The sequence below is a fragment of the Pelophylax lessonae genome (genome assembly GCF_965119305.1).
Source record: "Pelophylax lessonae genome assembly, chromosome: 1".
Classification (NCBI taxonomy): domain Eukaryota; kingdom Metazoa; phylum Chordata; class Amphibia; order Anura; family Ranidae; genus Pelophylax; species Pelophylax lessonae.
In genome coordinates, this window is record NC_138768.1 from 116,220,949 (window position 1) to 116,242,561 (window position 21,613).

General features: G+C 40.5%; 1 protein-coding gene across 1 annotated transcript in view; it reads right to left on the minus strand.

Annotated features, from left to right (window-relative positions):
• Positions 1–1,750: 1,750 nt before the first annotated feature.
• The window catches only part of ERBIN (erbb2 interacting protein), a 277,776-nt gene continuing 257,913 nt past the window's right edge, over positions 1,751–21,613 (minus strand). The window contains exons 22-27 of the mRNA XM_082263628.1: positions 20,020–20,163; positions 13,215–13,328; positions 12,615–12,704; positions 8,567–8,659; positions 8,266–8,340; positions 1,751–2,548 (exon numbers count right to left, since the gene is read on the minus strand). Coding sequence (XP_082119754.1) covers positions 2,441–2,548; positions 8,266–8,340; positions 8,567–8,659; positions 12,615–12,704; positions 13,215–13,328; positions 20,020–20,163 — 624 coding nt within the window. The 3' untranslated portion in view covers positions 1,751–2,440. The remainder of the gene's footprint in view (positions 2,549–8,265; positions 8,341–8,566; positions 8,660–12,614; positions 12,705–13,214; positions 13,329–20,019; positions 20,164–21,613) is intronic.

The window sequence follows — 21,613 nt, forward strand, 5'->3', positions numbered from 1 at the left end:
CCCCATATGAAATGTTTATGCCATGTAAAATAAAAATAAAAAGTTCCCCTCTTTAGTCAACTGCTTAAAAAGATTATGAAATCTTGAAGGTCTGTATTTCCTATTTTCTCATGTTTAAGCACATTCAACATGTACATTGTAACAAAATACAGCAAAATTTCTGTGGTTATATTCCAAAATAGTTGACTCTTATGAAAAGGTAACAAAATAAAAATAAATGAGTATACAAAAAGGTGTCATTACCTATTCAGAACAGAGACAGCTATCTTAAGACATTGAGCTGGTTCCTTCCCAGTCTAATTAGTATTGACGTGGTTCAGATAGAAGCAACAGCTTGTGTCTTGGTATTATAACTCGATGCTTGTCAACTGATAGTCTAAGCATCGTTCTATACAGAAGGTAGCTGACTCAATTGAGAGGAGATGATTTGTACACTAGGTCATGGTTTATTTCATTACAGTAAAGCCTTATATTACATAGGGGAAATTCATACAACATAGTACTTTTAAAATCAAGTGCAATATCGCCTTTGACCCTTTGCAATGAAAACATAAAACATATTGCTCTTGCTTTGCTAAAACTTCTCAATCAGCGTTGGTAATTGCTTGTGTCTGCTACTCCGTCAATAAATTATAGCCTTTATTTAACCACTAGAATGGACATAGACACCCCTGGGCTGTATTAGTGACCCACATGTATTTGAAGTAACACAATGTTAGAGTGTCGAAACTGATGATCAAATAAAAAAGAAAACAGCCCTAAAATAAACAGTTATTGGTCATTTATGGCACTTATCCCTGGTCTTTATGAACCATGTTTTTCTTTAAGAAGCACTGCAATCCCCACCCATTTACACCAGAGACACAAAAATAGACATGAATGATGTTCCTTTGTGAAAGATAAAAGAAGAAAAAATAAAAACATATTTACATTAACAAGGAACAAAGGCAGCTCGTGGTAAATCACTAAAACAGTATATAGTTATAGATAGCCTTTAATAACTCTAGTTCTTAGAAGTTCACATTTCAATGTTCCCTGTAGAAAGAGCCCTTCAATCGCTGCCACTAAGTAAAAACCAACAGGTCCATGGGACCCTTCCTAAACCCTGCAGCTATTTTCATTAATCCTTCTGTCACTTTTTTTTTTTTTACACACGTACTTTGGTTACCTAGCACCAATCACTATGACATTTAGCAAGGCAAGAGGCCACTCTGTCCCATGTGATAAAGAAATGATACAGGTGTAAAATCAGCTTGTGTGGTGGTTGAAATCACAGGCAGGTTTGCTTCGTAAACCATCATGCAAGCTGCTGGTAGCTAGCTACCACCATCACAGACTTGGCACTTCAGTGTATGGGACAGTGGAGGAACGCAATCCAGAAAGAAAAAAAAAAAAACTGAGGATTTCAAGAAGGATCCATTAAGGTTGTTAACTTTGGAAATATAAATTTAAAATAGAACGCTCTCAGGCACCATGTACATAGATTGCTTTGCCTAGGCTTAATCTGCCAGGATTTTTGTAGTACCGCCCAGGCCTAGCATAAAGCATCTCTTAAATTACATTGTAAACACATGTTCCATAAAATAATCTCTGTTCCTATTTAAAAAAAATGTGAAAAATTAATTTAAAAAAATGTGCTTAAAACATGTCGAAGAGCTTAGATTCTTGATACAGAAATTCTTAATAAAAAAAAAAAAAGCCACTGGTGCCTAGAAAAAAAAAAAAAAAAAAGCCACTGGTGCCTAAAATAAAAAAAAAAAAGCCACTGGTGCCTAGAATAAAAAAAACAAAAACCAATAACGAGACCCTATATTCTAAATGAAGACCACTTATATCGGACACGGCCCTGGATACCAGATAGGACAGAAGGCTACATTACCCAGCCAACCAAAAAAAGTGCCACTTTGCTTTATCGCCCACCAGCACTGAGTATACATAGCAAAGACAACATGATTCAGTCTATCTCGACACAAGTGGTTTTGAATTTTAAAATTAATAAAAAAAATAAAAAAGTGATACCAGGTGTGAAGAGAGAAAGGCATATACATATAGCTACAGTAGAGGCGGTGGCGCCCCCCTCCGCCTGCTCGCTACAATTTAGGCTCATGTTTTTTAACCTTACAGAGTTTAGTAACACACGTCGTCCAAAAATAAACCTACATTCTGTACAAAAACAACACAGGTTTGTTCTTGTAGGCAAAACTACTCAAACATTCACACTGGAGCAGCAAGGCCTTTGGGACCCAGCTGCGTTATATGCAGTGGTTTACTCCCCTAAACCACACATTTTCACAATACATTTCTGTACAAATAGGTTTTCTTATTTATCAAAATTCCAAGTGCATGTTTTTTTCTAAGTTGCTTTTCTCTTATATACATAGAAAAATATACTAATTAGTCTCTTGACGCATTGCTGGCTTTCAGTTCATTGTCCTTTCTGTTAAACGGCTCCGTCCCGTAAAACAATCAGCTCTACTGCGCTCTGAAACTTCTTTAGCAAAGACACCGCCTGTCCATGGTCAATATTTAGGAAACTGTACCCATTTGCCTGAGAGAAAGAAGAAAATGTTGTTATACACAGGGATATAAACGGAATTAACAGATTGTTTACCCCCTAATGACCACGCAATTATTTTTTTTGCAATTTGGCACTGCATGACTTTAACTGGTAATATCACGGTCATGCAATGCGGTACCCCATCAAATTGCATGTCCTTTTTTTCCCCACAAATAGGGCTTTTTTTTGGTGGTATATGATCACCACTAGGATTTTTATTTTTTGCATTCTAAATGAAAAAAAAAAAAAAAAAAACTAAAATTGAGAAAAACTGATATTTTCTACTTTTTCTTATAAAAAATATCCAATAAACTCAATTGTTGTCATATATTTAGGCCAAAATGTATTTAGCTACATGTCTTTGGTAAAAAAAAAAATCTCAATAGGCGTATATTTATTGGTTTGTGCAAAAGTTGTAGCACCTACAAACTATGGTGTATACACTATATACTGTAATTTACGCAGCTTTTACATTCTATCTATCTCATTTCTTGAAGTGCTAAAATGACAGGGCAGTACAAACCCCCCCAAATTACCCCTTTTTGGAAAAAAGACATCCCAAGAAATTTGCTGAGATGCATTTTGAGGCCACTGAATATAAAAACAAAATTGTCACAAGTGTTGGAAAAATGACAAAGAAATTATTTATTTATTTATTTATTTTTTACACAAAGTTGTCATTGAAGTTCTATATTACTCACACATGCCATGGGTATATGTGAAATTACACCCCAAAATACATTCTGCTGCTTCTCCTGAGTATGGGGAAACCACATGTGTGAGATTTTTTGGGAACCTAGCCGCGTAGGGGTGCTGAAAACCAATCACAACCTTCAGGTTTTGGAAGAGCGTCAACTTCTCATTTCACTACCTCACCACCTGACATTTTCAGAGGCCCTGAAATGCCAGGATAGCACAACACCCCCCCCCCCCTTTCCCAATGACCCCTTTTTGGAAAGTAGACACCAAGCTATTTTCTGAGAGGCATGTTGAGTTCATGGAATATTGGAAGGGTTGGTTTGAGCAATCTTGACATTCCAGGACCTCCAAAACTGTTATAGGTAGTGAGGAAGTGAAATGAGAAATTAAACGCCCTTAGAAAGTCTGAAGGTGGTGATTGGTTTTTGGCACCCATACACGACTAGGCCCTCAAAAAGTCTCACACATGTGGTATCCCCGTACTCAGAAGAAGCAGCTGAATGTATTTTAGGGTGTAATTCCACATATGTATATATGCCTATTGCATACGTGAGCAATATATCACTTAAATTTGTGTAAAAAAAAAAAAAATAATGTCATTTTCCAGAAACTTGTGGCAAAACATAAAATATTCCATGGACTCAACATGCCTTTCAGCAAATAGCTAGGGGTGTCTACTTTCCAGAAAGGGGTCATTTGAGGGGTGTTTGAAATGTTCTGGTCTTTTTATGCCCAATATTAGAAGCTTATGACACACATCACCCACTCTTCTAACCACTTGAAGACCAAGCCTTTTCTGACACTTTTTGTTTAAACATTTTTTTTTTTTACTAGAAAATTACTTTGAGCCTCCAAACATGATATATTTTTTTTTAAAGCAGAGTCCCTACAGAATAAAATGGTGGGTGTTGCAATTGTGTATGTCACACAGTGTGATTTTCCAAAAGCAAGTTTTTTTGAAAGAAAAAAAAAAAAACTATTTTAAATCTAATCCACAAAAATACAATACATTGCCCAACTGTTTGGTAAGATATAAAAGATGATCTTATGCTGAGTACACAGATACCAAACATGACATGCTTTAAAATTGCGGATGGCCGTGCAGCAGCGACAAACTATGTACATTTTTAAAAGTCTTTACAGGTTACTACTTTAGAGTTACAGAGGAGGTCTACAGCTAGAATTACTGCCCGGACGTTCGGGGTGATACCTCACATGCATGGTGCAATTGCTGTTTACATACGACACGTGACCGATGCTTGCGTTTACCTTTGTGTGCAAACACAGGGGGACAGGGGCTTTAATTTTTTTTTTTAATTATTTATTTTTCTTTTTTTGTTTTATTTTTACACCGTCCCTTTCATTTTTTTGACCATTTTTTGGTTATCACAGGGAATGTAAATATCCCCTATGATAGCAATAGGTAGTGACAGATACTCTTTATTGAAAAATTTGGGGTCTATTAGACTCTAGATCTCTCCTCTGCCCTTAAAGCATCTGACCACACCAAGATGGGTGTGATAAGATGCTTTCCCAATTTAAAAATGTTTATATCTGGTGAAACTGAAGCGATAAAATGCTCGTAGCTTACGGTATGCTAGGCCATACAGATGTTTGGAGCCGTTCTGGTCTCCGATCAACTCTATGGTTGGGGCTAAATAGCCGCTAGGATTGCTTTTACATAAAAGCCGGTTGAAAAAAACAATACCAAGATGATGCCTAAATCTGCAGGCATTATCCCGGTATAACCACTCAAGGTCGAGTGACGTACCAGTATGTTGCTGGTCCTTGTTGGGCATATATTGTAATGTTCTTTTTCTTTCATGTAGCCTGTGGGCTGAAGGAAAAAAAGAGAACCTAACAGATTCCTCCATTCACATCAATCAATGTGGATGAAGAAATTTCTGCCAGAAAGTGTGTGGTATGCCCACCATTAGACTTTCCAGCATCCACCCATATCTAATGATGGGCATACATGCAATGTTTTTTTAGCCCATGGGCGAACGAAAAAAAAAAAAAAAAGAACATAACAGATTCCTTTATTCACATAAATGTGTATGAAGAAATCTCTGCAAAGAAAAGTGTACCAAAATACAGTATATGCGACACATAGCAGAGATCCGCCCCCTGTGTCCAGCCCATTCCCTATGCTTCGCCATACATGCTCTTTTTTTTAACTGCTATGATGAAATCCCCTCCTACAGCGCTGCAGTAATTGATTTATGCAATAATTGATTTATGTATATGCTGAGAGCAAACGATTTTGATGTCAGGATAAACAGATCAGTGCTGCAGCTGATGGGCGTACCTACAGGCCCAGAAAGGTTCTAAATTTGTAGACAGTGATACGTTTCCATGCAAATTCTCTGGCAAGGGTCAAATTTGGGCTTGCAGCGATAAATTAATCGGCATAGAAATTGCTTTGGTCCACAATATATCTGTTTAGATCTTCTGCGAAAAACAACTTCTAAAAACCTCCAATATGAAAGGAAAAACAAAGCTAATGGGCATTCTAGCTTTCCTCTACTACAGTGCCTTGAAAAAGTATTCATCCCTCTTAAAACGTTCCACATTTTGTCATGTTACAACTAAAAATGTAAATTTATTTTATTGGGATTTTATGTGATAGACCAACACAAAGTGGCACATAATTGTGAAGTGGAAGGAAAATGATAAATGGTTTTCAAAATGTTTTACAAATAAATATGTGAAAAGTGTGGCGTGCATTTGTATTCGGCCCCCCTTAGTCAAAACTTTATAGAATCACCTTTCGTTGCAATTACAGCTGCAAGTCTTTTGGGTATGTCTCTACCAGATTTGCACATCTTTGCAAATTAGCTCAAGCTCTTTCAGATACGATAGAGAGAGTTTGAACAGCAATTTTCAAGTCTTGACACATTCTCAATAGGATTTAGGTCTTGGTTTTGACTGGGCGATTCTAACACATGACCATGCTTTGCTCTAAACCATTCCATTGTAGCTCTGGCTGTATGTTTAGGGTCGTTGTCATGCTGGAAGGTGAACCTCTGCCCCAGTCTCAAGCCTTCTGCAGACTCTAACAGGTTTTCTTCTAAGATTGCCCTGTATTTGGCTCCATCCATCTTCTTATGAACTCTGACCAGCTTCCCTGTCTCTGTTAACCATTTGCCGACCGCCGCAAGTAGATTTACTGCGGCGGTCAGCCCCTCACGTCACTAGCCTGTGATGCTCTGGGGAGCGACACACACAGCCCCTCCCTCTCAAATAAAGTTAACCCCTTCCCTGCCAGTGTATTTTTACAGTAACAGTGCATATATATAGCACTGATTACTGTAGAAATGTCACTGGTAACCCCAAAAGTGTCAAAAATGTCAGTCAAGGGTCCGATCTGTCCGCCGCAATGTCGCAGTACCGCAAAAAAAAAAAAAAATCGCAGATCGCCGCCATTACGCGTTAAAAAAAAAAAACAACAAAAATGACAAAAATCTTTCCCTTTGTTAGTAAACGCAATAACTTTTGCGCAAACCAATCAAAATACGCTTTTTGCGATTTTTTTTACCAAACATAGGTAGCATAAAAAATTTTGATTTTTACTTTTTTTTTTTGGGGAATTTCATATAAAAAAATGTGAAAAATATTGTTATTTTTGCAAAATTTACGCTCTTTTTTTGTTTATAGCGCGTGATCATAAAAAATCGCACAGGTGATCAAATACCACCAAAAGAAAGCTCTGTTTGTGGGAAAAAAAGGACGTCAAATTAGTTTAGGTACAGCGCCGCACGACCGCGCAATTGTCCGTTAAAGTCACGCAGTGCCGAATCGCAAAATACCCCCTGGTCAGGAAGGGGGTAAAATCTTCCGGGGCTTAAGTGGTTAAAGAAAAGCATCCCCATAACCATGCTGTCACCACCATGTTACATGGTTGGGATGGTGTATTCAGGGTGATGTGCAGATGTTCATTTTCCACCACACATTATTTTGCTTTCGGCTAAAAAGTTACATTTTGGTCTCATCTGATCAGAGCACCTTCTTCTACATGTTTGCTGTGTCCCCCACATGGCTTCTCGCAAACGGGACTTCTTATGGCTTTCTTCTTGCTACTAATAGTTGTCCTGTGGACAGATTCTCCCACCTGAGCTGTGGATCTTTGCAGTTCCTCCAGAGTTACCATGGGCCTCTTGGCTGCTTCTCTGATTAATGCACTCCCTGCCTGGCCTGTCAGTTTAAGTGGATGGCCATGTCTTGATAGGTTTGCAGTTGTGGCAAACTCTTTCCATTTTCGGATGATGGATTAAACGAGATGTTCAAAGCTTGGAATATTTTTTTATAACCTAACCCTGCTTTTAACTTCTCCACAACTTTATCCCTGACCTGTCTGGTGTGGTCCTTGGCCTTCATGATGCTGCTTGTTAACTAAGGTTCGCTAACAACCCTCTGAGGGCTTCACAGAACAGCTGAATTTATACTGAGAATTAGTTATACACAGGTGGACTCCATTTACTAATTAGGTGACTTCTGAAGGCAATCGGTTCCACTAGATTTTAGTTAGGTGTATCAAAGTAAAGGGGGCTGAAAACAATTGCACGCCTCACTTTTTAGATGTTTATTTGTAAATAAAATTTTGAAAATCATTCATCATTTTCCTTTCACTTCACAATTTTGTGCCACTTTGTGTGTCTATCATATAAAATCCCAATAAAATACATTTACCTTTTTGGTTGTAACATGACAAAATGTATAAAATTTCAAGGAGTCTGAATACTTTTTAAAGGCACTGTATGCATGTTTTATTTTGATAAATATGTTTTGAAAGCAGTGAGCGGTCCCTGAAATGTACCTGATGTTTATAAGCACAAAAATTGACAGTGTTTTTTTTTTTTATACTGTGCAGTAGTTTTCTATGCAGTGTCACAGCAGAGGAAGTGAGTTTTTTTTCCAAGGCCCTGTACATAGATTCTAATGGAGAGTCCCAGGGAAAGTGGTACTTACCACAAGAATAAGTGGTGATGCAAAAAGTAGCTGATAATTACCTGTATTATCTTGTCTCCAGGCTGTAAAAGTTTAGATGCTGGTCCTTCAGTTTGTACTCTTGTTACAAATATGCCCTGCACAAAAATGGAGGGGGAACCATTGATTAAAATGGCTATGACAGTGTTATCTTTAGACCCAATTAATTACCAGACATCAATGTTTCCAGTAACATATTACAATTATTTAACTACTTTTTGTACAGTTTTTTTTTTATTATTTGGGGGTAGGGATTTATAAAATAAATAAATAAATGGTGGTACCATCTGCATGAAAAAGAAAGTATCGGAGCACAATACTTACATCATCTCCAGGTCTGAAGGGATTTCCTCTCCCACCAACACCTCCTGATATACTAAAGCCCAGTTCAGGATCCTTCACCAGTCGTATCCGTACCTAAAAAGTAAGGAAAAGCATGTAACTGGAGGCTTCCCTTCTAACATCTTACCTAATCTGCAGAACAACATGCAATATTCAACCAATAAAGTCGTATGCCTGTAGTACCAATGTCTGCCGTAAGGACATCACTACGGTACAGGGAGCTCAACTTGAACTAGTGCTGCTGCCACAAACATTGGGAATAAATTGCTGCACAGTGTCTCAAGCTACAGAAGTCAATAAGGGCATGTTTGAAAGCTAATTTACTGGTTTATTACCTGAATGTCTGAAGCATGGTTTACTTTAAAGGAGTCTTTCAATGCATTAAGATAAAAAGCCTTCTGTGTGTAGCAGCCGCCCCAGCACCCCTAATACTTACCTGAGAACATCCCATCTGAGGGCTCAATGTCATCTAGTGGGCCCTGTGCTCACTGCCCGGCATCATGGAGCTTGAATGGCATTTGCCATTAAACGACAGAATTAGCAGGTCCGTCACTGGCAGGTCCGTTACTGGCGCCCTGTGCTTTTCACAGATGAGAGCAGGTTCACCCTAAGCACATGGGACAGACTTGAAAGGGTCTGGAGAAGCTGTGGAGAATGTCATTCTGCCTGTAACATCCTTTAGCATGACCGGTTTAGTGGTGGGTCAGTGATGGTATGGGAAGGCATATCCATGGAAGGATGCACAGACCTCTACAGGCTAGACAATGGCACCCTGACTACCATTAGGTATCAGGATGAAATCCTTGGACCTATTGTCAGACCCTACGCTGGTGCAGTGGGTGCTGGGTTCCTCCTGGTGCAAGATAATGCCCCGTCTCATATGGCGAGAGTATGCAGCCAGTTCCTGGAAGATGAAGGAATTGATACCTATGCAGGCCTGACCTAAATCCATTTGAAAACCTCTGGGACATTATGTATTGATCCATCTGACAATGCCAGGTTGCACCCCAGTCTGTTAAGGAGCTCAGTAAAGCCCTGGTTCAGATCTGGGAGGAAATACCACACACCATCTGTCGTCTCATTTGGAGCATTCCCTGGCATTGTCAGGCATGTATACAAACTACTGAATACAATTTTGAGTTGCTGCAATGAAATTTCAGCAAAATGGACTAGCCTGCTGCATAATTTTTTCACTTTGATTTTCGTGGGAGCATGATATTGTTCCCCATTGAAATCTGATGTGTTTTGTTTTCGAAGTGATCCTTTAATGTTTTTGAGCAGTGTGTGTGTGTGTGTGTGTGTGTATATATATATATATATATATATACATACACATACACACACACACACACACACACACACATATATATATATACATACATACATACACACACACACACACACATATATATATTAGTGATCGACCGATTATCAGCAAAGCCGATATATCGAGTGCCGATCTGCACTTTCCCCGATATATCTGAATCGGCCACCAAGGTTACTGATAGTGCCGATATTTCGGGAAAGTGCTGTACCGGAGTGATGCCTGCAGCTAGAGTCATCAACCCGGTACTGACGTCCACAGCCGACGGTTGGCTGTCTTGTAATGACAACCGATGTGGCTGAGAAGCCGCTCGGCTGTCATTACAACGAGCGGGAGGGGACGCCCCCCCCCCCTTCCGCGGCTCGCCCGGGTCTAGCATCCCACCGGGAGACCTGGGCATCCTACCTGCACGGCCGCCGAAGAGAAGACCCGATTCGAGAAGAGAAGACTCTGATCGATTCTCCATGTAAAAACCCGGAAGTGAGGTCATGACATCACTTCAGGGTACTCGGCGCCAAATTAAAAAAAATGACAGCATTCAAAACAGCCAAACTTGGCATTTTGAATGCTTTTAAGTGCAGAGGAGGGGTTTGGGGGTCTTTTAGACCCCCAGATCCCTAAACAACAGTACCTTTAAAAAAAAAAAAAAAAAAAGACCAAAGTATCAGTATTGGCAATAAAAAACAATATCGGTCAATCACTAATATATATATATATATACAGACACATATATATATATATATATATATATATATATATATATATACACAGTGGGTACGTTAAGTATTCAGACCCCCTTAAATTTTTCACTCTGTTATATTGCAGCCATTTGCTAAAATCATTTAAGTTCATTCTTCTTCCTCATGAATGTACACATAGCACCCCATACTGACAGAAAAACACAGAATTGTTGACATTGTTGCAGATTTATTAAAAAAGAAAAACTGAAATATCACATGGTCCTAAGAATTCAGACCCTTTGCTCAGTATTTAGTAGAAGCCCCCTTTTGATCTAATACAGCCAGGAGTCTTTTTGGGAAAGATGCAACAAGTCTTTCACACCTGGATTTGGGGATCCTCTGCCATTCTTCCTTGCAGATCCTCTCCAGTTCTGTCAGGTTGGATGGTAAACGTTGGTGGACAGCCATTTTTAGGTCTCTCCAGAGATGCTCAATTGGGTTTAAGTCAGGGCTCTGGCTGGGCCATTCAAGAACAGTCACGGAGTTGTTGTGAAGCCACTCCTTCGTTATTTTAGCTGTGTGCTTAGGGTCATTGTCTTGTTGGAAGGTAAACCTTCGGCCCAGTCTGAGGTCCAGAACACTCTGGAGAAGGTTTTTGTCCAGGATATCCCTGTACTTGGCCGCATTCATCTTTCCCTCGATTGCAACCAGTCGTCCTGTCCCTGCAGCTGAAAAACACCCCCACAGCATGATGCTGCCACCACCATGCTTCACTGTTGGGACTGTATTGGACAGGTGATGAGCAGTGCCTGGTTTTCTCCACACATACCGCTTAGAATTAAGGCCAAAAAATTCTATTTTGGTCTCATCAGACCAGAGAATCTTATTTCTCACCATCTTGGAGTCCTTCAGGTGTTTTTTAGCAAACTCCATGCGGGCTTTCATGTGTCTTACACTGAGGAGAGGCTTCCGTCGGGCCACTCTGCCATAAAGCCCCGACTGGTGGAGGGCTGCAGTGATGGTTGACTTTCTACAACTTTCTCCCATCTCCTGACTGCATCTCTGGAGCTCAGCCACAGTGATCTTTGGGTTCTTCTTTACCTCTCTCACCAAGGCTCTTCTCCCCCGATAGCTCAGTTTGGCCAGACGGCCAGCTCTAGGAAGGGTTCTGGTCGTCCCAAACGTCTTCCATTTGAGGATTATGGAGGCCACTGTGCTCTTAGGAACCTTAAGTGCAGCAGAAATCTTTTTTTAACCTTGGCCAGATCTGTGCCTTGCCACAATTCTGTCTCTGAGCTCTTCATGCAGTTCCCTTGACCTCATGATTCTCATTTGCTCTGACATGCATTGTGATCTGGAAGGTCTTACATAGACAGGTGTGTGGCTTTCCTAATCAAGTCCAATCAGTATAATCAAACACAGCTGGACTCAAATGAAGGTGTAGAACCATCTCAAGGATGATCAGAAGAAATGGAAAGAATCTGAGTTAAATATATGAGTGTCACAGCAAGGGTCTGAATACTTAGGACCATGTGATATTTTAGTTTTTCTTTTTTAATAAATCTGCAACAATGTCAACAATTCTGTGTTTTTCTGTCAGTATGGGGTGCTATGTGTACATTCATGAGGAAGAAGAATGAACTTAAATGATTTTAGCAAATGGCTGCAATATAACAAAGAGTGAAAAATTTAAGGGGGTCTGAATACTTTCCGTACCCACTGTGTATAATATATATATATATATATATATATATATATATATATATATATATATATATATATATATAAAGAGAGAGAGAGAGAGAGATCTTCCTTAGTGTGGCTTTGCATGTATTTGCAAATTATTTATTATTGTGCTGACTAGCTGGATTGAGAGCTGTGTCATTTTTAGACTGTGCAGCAGTACATTATTAATTGGAAATTGTTTTCAGAAATAAACTACGGTATGTCAAACTCAAACTCTAAATGCCAACACTGAGTGAAAATATGGAGGTTTTTGGCAGCTTCAATGGAATGGAGATCTTACCATTGATGGCTGGGCAGAGTGATGATGGAGCTGGCTATAGTTGCTTGGAGCTCTTGATGGTGGGCACATCTGTCCATTGCTCATATGCATCTGTAAATCAAGTTTACAATTTCAAAGATATTTAGGTGGTGACTAAAAAAATGTCTCTTGTGGCTATGCAATACTGCTGTATCCTTATTAATGCAGGCATTGCTATAAAATAAAGTGCAATGTATGAACAGTAGTGAAGCTTTCTTTTGTAAATCCTTCCCTCTAGTGGACAAAACAATTCAACAGTTTGAAAATTATTTTTAAGCAGATCGATGTGTGCGTAGTTAAAATAAAAATTGTTCCAGTAGTAAATTTTTTGCACATTCATGTGCACATGTTACAAATATATTTTCAAACACACAGAAAATATTTTAATAACTAGCCACAGTTTGATTTACATTGCATATGCAACGTAACATTTCTGCATCAATTTTGGCAAGTTCTCCCTGTGGCTTGTCACATGCGAAGCACTATTCCCAGTAACATGACACGAGGAGAAACAAAACGAAAGAAATAATGCAGTTGAAACAACTTATATAGTGAGTGCTGTAAGCAAAAATTTACGGTTACCTTTTTTGCGCCATCAGTAGAATTTTCCTTCTGAAGCAAGGTTGCATAACTTTGCTGTCCGGTCCCAAACACATCATCCTGTGCAGGTTCTCCTGTGCTGCCGGTGGTCGGGTGCTGCTCGTGAACAACAGAAAAAATATTACATACACAATACTGTATAGGAGGGGTCCCCAACCAACAGCTTGTGAGCAACACATGGCCCTCAGATCTCTGATGGTGCATTACAATGTTTCCAAGGTCTCCTATGAAATACCCTGCCTAATCCTAACACTGGCTACCATATTCAACAATATTCCTAGCAACCTATGGTGCCCATCATAATACCAGCATGCTCCCGCACTGCTAGTCACTGGGACTGATCCCTACCTCTAAAGAGGTAGTACAGCTTTATAGACCATGAATGTTTCAATATTCACTGACATATCTGCGGTCTCTCTGGAGCATGAATATCTACACGTTAAGCTGGGCCATATATGAAGGTAATTTTGTCCAGCACAACACCACTTAATCCACTTCAATCTAAAAACAGAAGGGGCCGGGCTGAAAAATGCCAAACAGCTGCAGTCACTGTTCAGGTATTCTGACAGCTGTGGCTGCCAGCTGTCAGAAAACAACAGCCTGCAGCAGGAAATTCATTCAGTCATGTAGGTGCCAGCTGTCAGAAAACAATAGCCTGCAGCAGGAAATTCATTTAGTCATGTGGGTGCCAGCTGTCAGAAAACAACAGCCTGCAGCAGGAAATTCATTCAGTCATGTAGGTGCCAGCTGTCAGAATACAACAGCCTGCAGCAGGAAATTCATTCAGTCATGTAGGTGCCAGCTGTCAGAAAACAATAGCCTGCAGCAGGAAATTCATTCAGTCATGTAGGTGCCAGCTGTCAGAAAACAATAGTCTGCAGCAGGAAATTCATTCAGTCATGTAGGTGCCAGCTGTCAGAATACAATAGCCTGCAGCAGGAAATTCATTCAGTCATGTAGGTGCCAGCTGTCAAAAAACAATAGCCTGCAGCAGGAAATTCATTCAGTCATGTGGGTGCCAACTGTAAGAAAACAATAGCCTACAGCAGGAAATTCATTCAGTCATATGGGTGCCAGCTGTGAGAATACAATAGCCTGCAGCAGGAAATTCATTCAGTCATGTGGGTGCCAGCTGTCAGAATACAATAGCCTGCAGCAGGAAATTCATTCAGTCATATGGGTGCCGGCTGTCAGAAAACAATAGCCTGCAGCAGGAAATTCATTCAGTCATATGGGTGCCAGCTGTCAGAAAAAAATTGCCTGCAGCAGGAAATTCATTCATTCATGTGGGTGCCAGCTGTCAGAAAACAATAGCCTGCAGCAGGAAATTCATTCATCTATGCTGTTTGCACAGGGGAACTAAAAAAAGTGTATAACAAGCCGTATACTGATGAAAATTCCTCCAATCTTGATGCAGCGTCGGAGAATTATGCTAAAATGATTTCCTGGCCTAATATTTTTTTCATTGCCCATCACATGTCAAAAACAAAAAGATAACACCACCTGGTGCTGCTGACAAGATGGCTCAGTTCACGGCCCATTGGCAACAGCTCTGGTACAGTATATAGTAACTAAAATTAGGAGATTTACATAGGTGTAGCTGTTTTTGCAATAACTACACACTTGCACATTTTATGGTTTACCATCAAATAAAAACATTATAAAATTATGTTTAATTTGCAGCATTCTGTAACTGTTTGATTTACAAAGTAACAGTTAAAGTAATAAACAAGGTAATACAAAGTGCACTGTGTTAATATATGTTAATATGGTAATGATTTACTTCATAAGGCAGTGCCAAGTGCAGTAACCCAAAGTCACAAGATTCAAGTCACTGTGGTAATTTAATTAAAAATAAAACATAATCAATGAGCTTTCACATCTCATATGTCTGCATTACATAAAACCGGATTACTGCACTTTGCACTAGCAGAGACAAGACTAATTAGAGAAAGCAGTAGAGTAAAGCTCCCCATAGACCTCAAAGAGGCAGGAGGTCATACAGATATGATCCAACTCTGCCCTTTAGCATGACTAACATACTGCACACATTAACACTCGGCCTAAGCCGGCCATACACAGAACAAACTTCTTTCCTATAATAGATGGTAGCAATAATCGCCTGTAAAACCTGCAGGCTGTTTGCACCCAGGTTGATAGATCGATGGTTTGAAACTCGGCCGGTTCCTGCTGAACAGGCTGAGATTCGAACCGTCTACAGCCGGCTTTAGCTGAGTGTTGGTGCTCACTACTATTGGGACTAGAGGAGTGATGTGGACTATATCCACCATCTTGATTGCCCTAGTGGGTGTTGGCATGACAGAGCCTAAAGGTTGCCATACATGGTTCATATTTTGGCTGATTCCAGGTAAACTATCCAAAACTTGAGCTGTGGGGAGCCCTGTCAGCACCACTGGCTGACAAAAGGTCATTTTTCAATTCACTTTTTTCAAAGAAGCCAAGTGGGAAGTTTTAGGCTTGGACACTGGCTGTCAGAATACAATAGCCGGCAGGGAAAATTCCTTCATCAACGCTATTTATGGTGGCTGGAGGGATCCATTAGGAATCTATACATGTATGACTAGTTCTAATCTGACATAGCCCTGTGCCTAACCCCGGTCATACACAGATCAAAATTCAGCCGGAAACATGATCCTTGTATTCCAATGGCAGGGAAGGCTCCCCGCTGTTGGAATACAATACCACAGGGAGAAGGATTCCCACATCCACTTCAGATGTGTGGATGGGGGAATCGGCTCATATTTTATTAATTTTTTTTCATATAACCCGCTGGAATCATGAATCATGTATGGCCAGCTTAAGTCCAAGTGGAGCAGACAGCAAAGTTATACACAAAAAGCACAAGAGGTAACAAAACTCACTGCATGCACAAGCAGAGGGTATTAGGTAAATATTAGGATTAGAAGCAAGTACGTTATGCTTAATCATTGTAGCTTTTACTTTACCAAATGAGCAGATAAATAGTGATATATACTACACTACTTCTATCCATGACCTCTCTTGGTTTTGAAATGTACTCTTCCACTAGAAACCTCTTCAGATGATGTGCCTGTAACCATTATTTGCTTAGAACCTCGGGACTGCAAAATCCTAGGACCCGCATGTCTAAAAATCTATAACTCAGTATAACTATTGTAGCCTTCATTTGCTGTGTATGATTAACCATACAGTTATATGGTTTCTGCCACAGTATTTGCATTATCTATATCAGTGGTCCTCAACCCTGGTCCTCAGGGCCCACTAACAGGCCAGGTTTGCAAGATAACTGAAATCCATCCCAGGTGATATAATTTGCTGCTCAGTGATTGCAGTATTCTAGTCTGCATCTGCCCAAGGTAATACTTAAAATCTGGCCTGTTAGTGGGTCCTGAGGACTGGAGTTGAGGACCACAGATCTATATTACTCACTGCTGTTGGCATCAATTAGTTTAGACCAGCCTTTTGTAACCAGGGCTCCTCCTGAGGTTGCCGTCAGTTCCTTGAGCATTGAGTAGATTGATCTGCCACCAAGACCACCGATGTTAAGAGGAGAGTTTTCCACTAAACACCAATATTAGGGCTCATTTCTACTCTACACTAATCTTACAGGACATCACAGTTGTACTGTCTGAGTATAATGTTATTTAGTCTTCCCCAAGACTTGAAGATTAATTTAAGGGGTCATACAAAATGAAAAGGTTGAGACAAGCTACCTTAATAAATGTCAAGGGATATGACAGCCCATTGTAGATCATTAATAATTATATTAATAACAACTGATGTTCAACTGTTCATGTATTGTCAGTAAATGTGTATGTTCCATAGGTATCTGAACAGGGATCCGTATGGCTGTTGAGATGTAACCTTCCATTGCTTGATTCCATCTGAAAAAGTGTATGTAAGCTAAATAGTATTACCTGGCAACACATAAAGACCCTGCAGGAAAGCCACAAGAACCAACTAGGGACTCCTACATTCCCCCTCAGTTTTGAAACGGATGAAGTGGAAAGCACAGAGCTTTCATCTCTACTTGAAAAATATGGGGGGATCGGAGCATAAATTCCAAGAAACAGTTCCCCAGTGTTTCTAAAAATGTGTTTCTGGTCCCTTTTTATAATTAATGCTGGTGACAGTTCATGTCCCTGGGCTTCTTTGAATGCCCCCTATCTTTATTTGTGATGAGTGAAGAAACCTTGTATAGTGGTGTCAGGAACCTCCTAATGCCTGAAGATCTGGCTGGCTTTTTTCTAAATGGGGTAGCACTTAACCCCAGAAACCTCAAAAAATCATATGCAAATCTTTACTTTTCATTAGATAAAGCTTGGGCAGACTTGTATTAGACTGTGGCATCCGATAGCTTGGATTTCTTAAAGATCACCATCTACATACAAGGATTTGGAGCTCATGAGCACCCTGGTCCCCTTTTTGATGACAGCCAGCAGGATCTATTACCATACGAGGTTCATTCATCAACTTTTAAAGTTTAACAAAGTGCAAAATCAAAAATGACATGTATGTTGCAGTCTGTCACTAGCATTTACACAACAGTTTTTGTTTAGGCCTGAGCCCCCCCCCCCCTACACACACCCCTTATTTTACTACCCATTGATCCTGCAAAACAAGAAAAAAAAAAAAAGTTATTTTACCACTTACTTTACCAGGATGAAAACACTGTTCTTTGAGCAGTGATATTGCACTTCAGCACTGTCATCCTGAGGTCAGAATAGTCAAACTGGCAATGCTCAAAACTGGATTGAAATCGGCACAAGCTATGAGTGTCACTGTCCGCACCACCCATCTCGTTGAACTTAGTTTGAAAGCTGGGTGGAAAACTGTCAGCCAAACAGTTACTGCATGCTATCAGATGCAATCCCTATTAGGCCCCTTTCACACTAATGGACTGAACGAGTCCGCCTGACCGTTGTTAAGTTGTACCTGATCGGACCATCTATAGCTCACTATGGAGCAGCAGATGACAGTAGACATCTTCCTGCACACACCCAATATGATCCTATCGGCTAAGAACAGATGGAAGGAGATCAGTTCCCATCCGTCCAGCGGATCAGATGACAGTCAGATGGAAACAGCTGACAGCCCATAGAGGACAGCAAGCATCAGCAGACACGGACCTGTCATACGCCTGCTCAGAAGGGATCAGCGAAGAGGTCCCCTATTGAGCGGGCGGAAGCCGCTGGTGGAAAAGGGGCCTTAAGGAAATCAGACTGTTGCAGGCTCTAGGCAGGGGCGAGTCTTCCATTTAGAATGGATAGGGGGATAAACCTAGTCTTAGGCTTCTTTCAGACCAAGCAGAATCCATCAATTGGATCTGCCTGCTCAGCATGGGAACTCTCCACTGAGCAGGTGGATGAGAGGTCCATGTCTGCTCCGCTATGCAGAGCGGACACAGCCCACTGTTCTCTATGGGGCGGTCGGATGAAGATGGACTGCCTTGCCCGTTTCCATCTGTCTGGTTTTAGCAAACTGGATCGGATTGGATGCAGGTGGGTGTCAGCGGACAAATGTGCTGACATCTCCCCCTTAAAGAGAACAATGGGTGGTTTGATTGGGCATGAAATTCCAAAAAACGGACAGGCGACCCAATTAGTCCGCTGGTATGAAAGGGGCTTTAGAGGGACAGGTAGTTTAAAATGGACAGCAAATCAGCACCCAGCTCCAGTTAATATCTCTCAAACAATTACAGCAATAGCTTTTCTTTTTAAGATTTACCCTATATGAATAAAAGCTGACCGTTGTAAGCATCACTGACGTTGTAATAAGAGTTTTCTCCAACCTGTAACTGCAACAATTGCAGGACAGCTTGGCCTGTTATAGAAAGTGGAAAAACAACAACTCTGACGTTTAAAAACTGAGGAAAACAAAACCTACTGCATTAATGCTACCAGCAGACTACAGCATATATGACATTTTTAATTTTGCCCATAAATACACTTTAAATTAAAACTGCCACTTCAACTGGATCAATTTGCTCCTGAATTACTGAATTATATTACCATTCCCTACATTGCCCAAGGGGGTTAGGGTCAGGTCATGCACAGCTTCCCCAAATATGGTGTTTTATAACCTTCAGAAGTGCTTGTTACTGCACACAAATAATTTCTAACATGATGATAAATTTCTGCTCAGCTATGAAGCAGAATGGGAGAGAGTTAACATTGCAACGAGTCCCTATGAATTCATCTCACTGTAAGCTGAGATGAATTCATAGGGACTTGTTGCAAGTCAGCAGGGCTGCTGTTAGAGATCACGGGGCTCCGTACAGCCTACCTAGCAGGGCCCCCCTATATATCAAGACAATCAGAAGCAGGCAGAACAGGGAGGGGTGGGATTGGGTTGGAAGAAGCAAATACAGGGACGATGCCCTGTGTCTGTGTGTCTCACCGCAGCAGCTAAAAGCTGGCAGGAAGGGGAGAAACTGTCTTTCAGCTGCTGCAGAGAGCTGCACAGGGCTTCCTTCTGTAACTGCCCCTCTGCACCGATTCCCCCTGCTGTTGGGGCCCCCCCTGTGTGCCCAGGCCGCCTACAGGAGGACTGGTGTCCCCCCCCCCCCCCCTATCAGCGGCCCTGATCACCAGTGAGATATCTGCTTGTCTACAATCATGTTTATACTATGAAACACATCTGCTCATATCAGTGTACTTTAGTAGATTATGAAGGCATTATTGAATCAGTTATACAGATTAGGTTTAGAATTTCCAATTAGAACAATTCTTTCCAGATTGTATTGCACTTTTATTATTATCCTAAGACAGGTACGTTAAGTACTCACACGAAGTATGTGAACACCAGAACCTCTTCTGTCAGCAACACTCAAGGCAACACTGCCTTGGCTGCCATGCAGATCTCTAGAGCTGCCGTACACAGAGCTGCTAGATGCAGTGTAAGTGGAATTAAAGGACCGTGACAGCATGCTCTGAATAGAGAGGAATAGATGTAACACAGATTAGTAAAGCATGCATATACAACCAACAATGGGTTACTCATACATCCACTCAACACGTCTAGGTGCCATGCACACCTCATGCAGATATACACACACAGCAGTGTGTTGTGTACCAATAACCCAAGATAGGGACATGCAACTTTCATGTGACCAAAGGAACAGTAGAAACATTTATTAACCACTAAACACATAACATATACAAACAGTATGGAACAGAATAATCAAAACTGGACAAACGATATAGCAGAAGTATTCCCCAACAACAAATTAGGTGTCTATCAGTTTCTAACCTGAACTAAAGAAATGACTGCTGATTTCTAGCAGAGTTGCCATGTACCATGCACTCCTCATTTATATAAATAGCCCCACTTTGTTTAAAAGGAAGGAGAGAACATGACTGGGCTGATACAAAAGCCTGTTTATGCCTTCACTGGTGTTTTCATTTTCTGCATGCATTATTTTCCATAGGTTAATGACAATTTTGGTGGTTAGTTTGTAGCAATACAAATAAATAACCACTGGGTGGCAGTAAAGTAGTATTTAAATTCAATGCTCAATGCAGCTAACAAAATACTGAAATTTCATGGCCCAGTGAATATAATATTATTGTGTGTTTACTCTCTTTACCATTAACACACATTTTGATCTGTAAAAGAAATATGGAGTAAAACAGACTCAGTGTCTGTAAATGAATATGAGCATGTACAGTATATGTCCTTGTGCGTTTTCATAAAATGTTATGATTAGAAGGGCTGTCGTGTGAGCAAATTAAAAATATCAAAATCAGTGACAATTTTCAGCTTATTTTCTGTGAACCCTGCAATCATAGGCATTAACTATACATAGGACTCTTCAGTGACTCATTAGTAAGCCCAAACTCCCCAGCACCTAGATCCCCAAACCAATGAGATACCCACTACTGGCCACCAAGGGCTCGTACTACACTGCTCAAAAAAAATGAAAGGAACACTTTGAAAACACATCAGATCTCAATGGGGAAAATATAATGCTGGATATCTATACTGATATGGACTGGATAATGTGTTAGGAAGGAAATGAGGCCACATCGTTTAATGGAAATGAAAATTATCAACCTACAGAGGGCTGAAATCAAAGACACCCCGAAAATCAAAGTGAAAAAAATGATTCAGCAGCCTAGTCCATTTTGCTGAAATTTCATTGCAGCAACTCAAAATGGTCCTCAGTAGTTTGTATGGCCCCCATATGCTTGTATGAATGCCTGATGTTTGGGCAGTCTCCTTTTGAGAGGACGGATTCTGGGGTATTTCCTCCCAGACCTGGACAAAGGCATCACTGAGCTCCTGAACAGACTGAGGTGCAACCTGGTGGCGTTAGATGGACCAAAACATTATGTCCCTGAGGTGTTCCATAGGTCAGGCGAGTGTGGGGGCCATTCAAT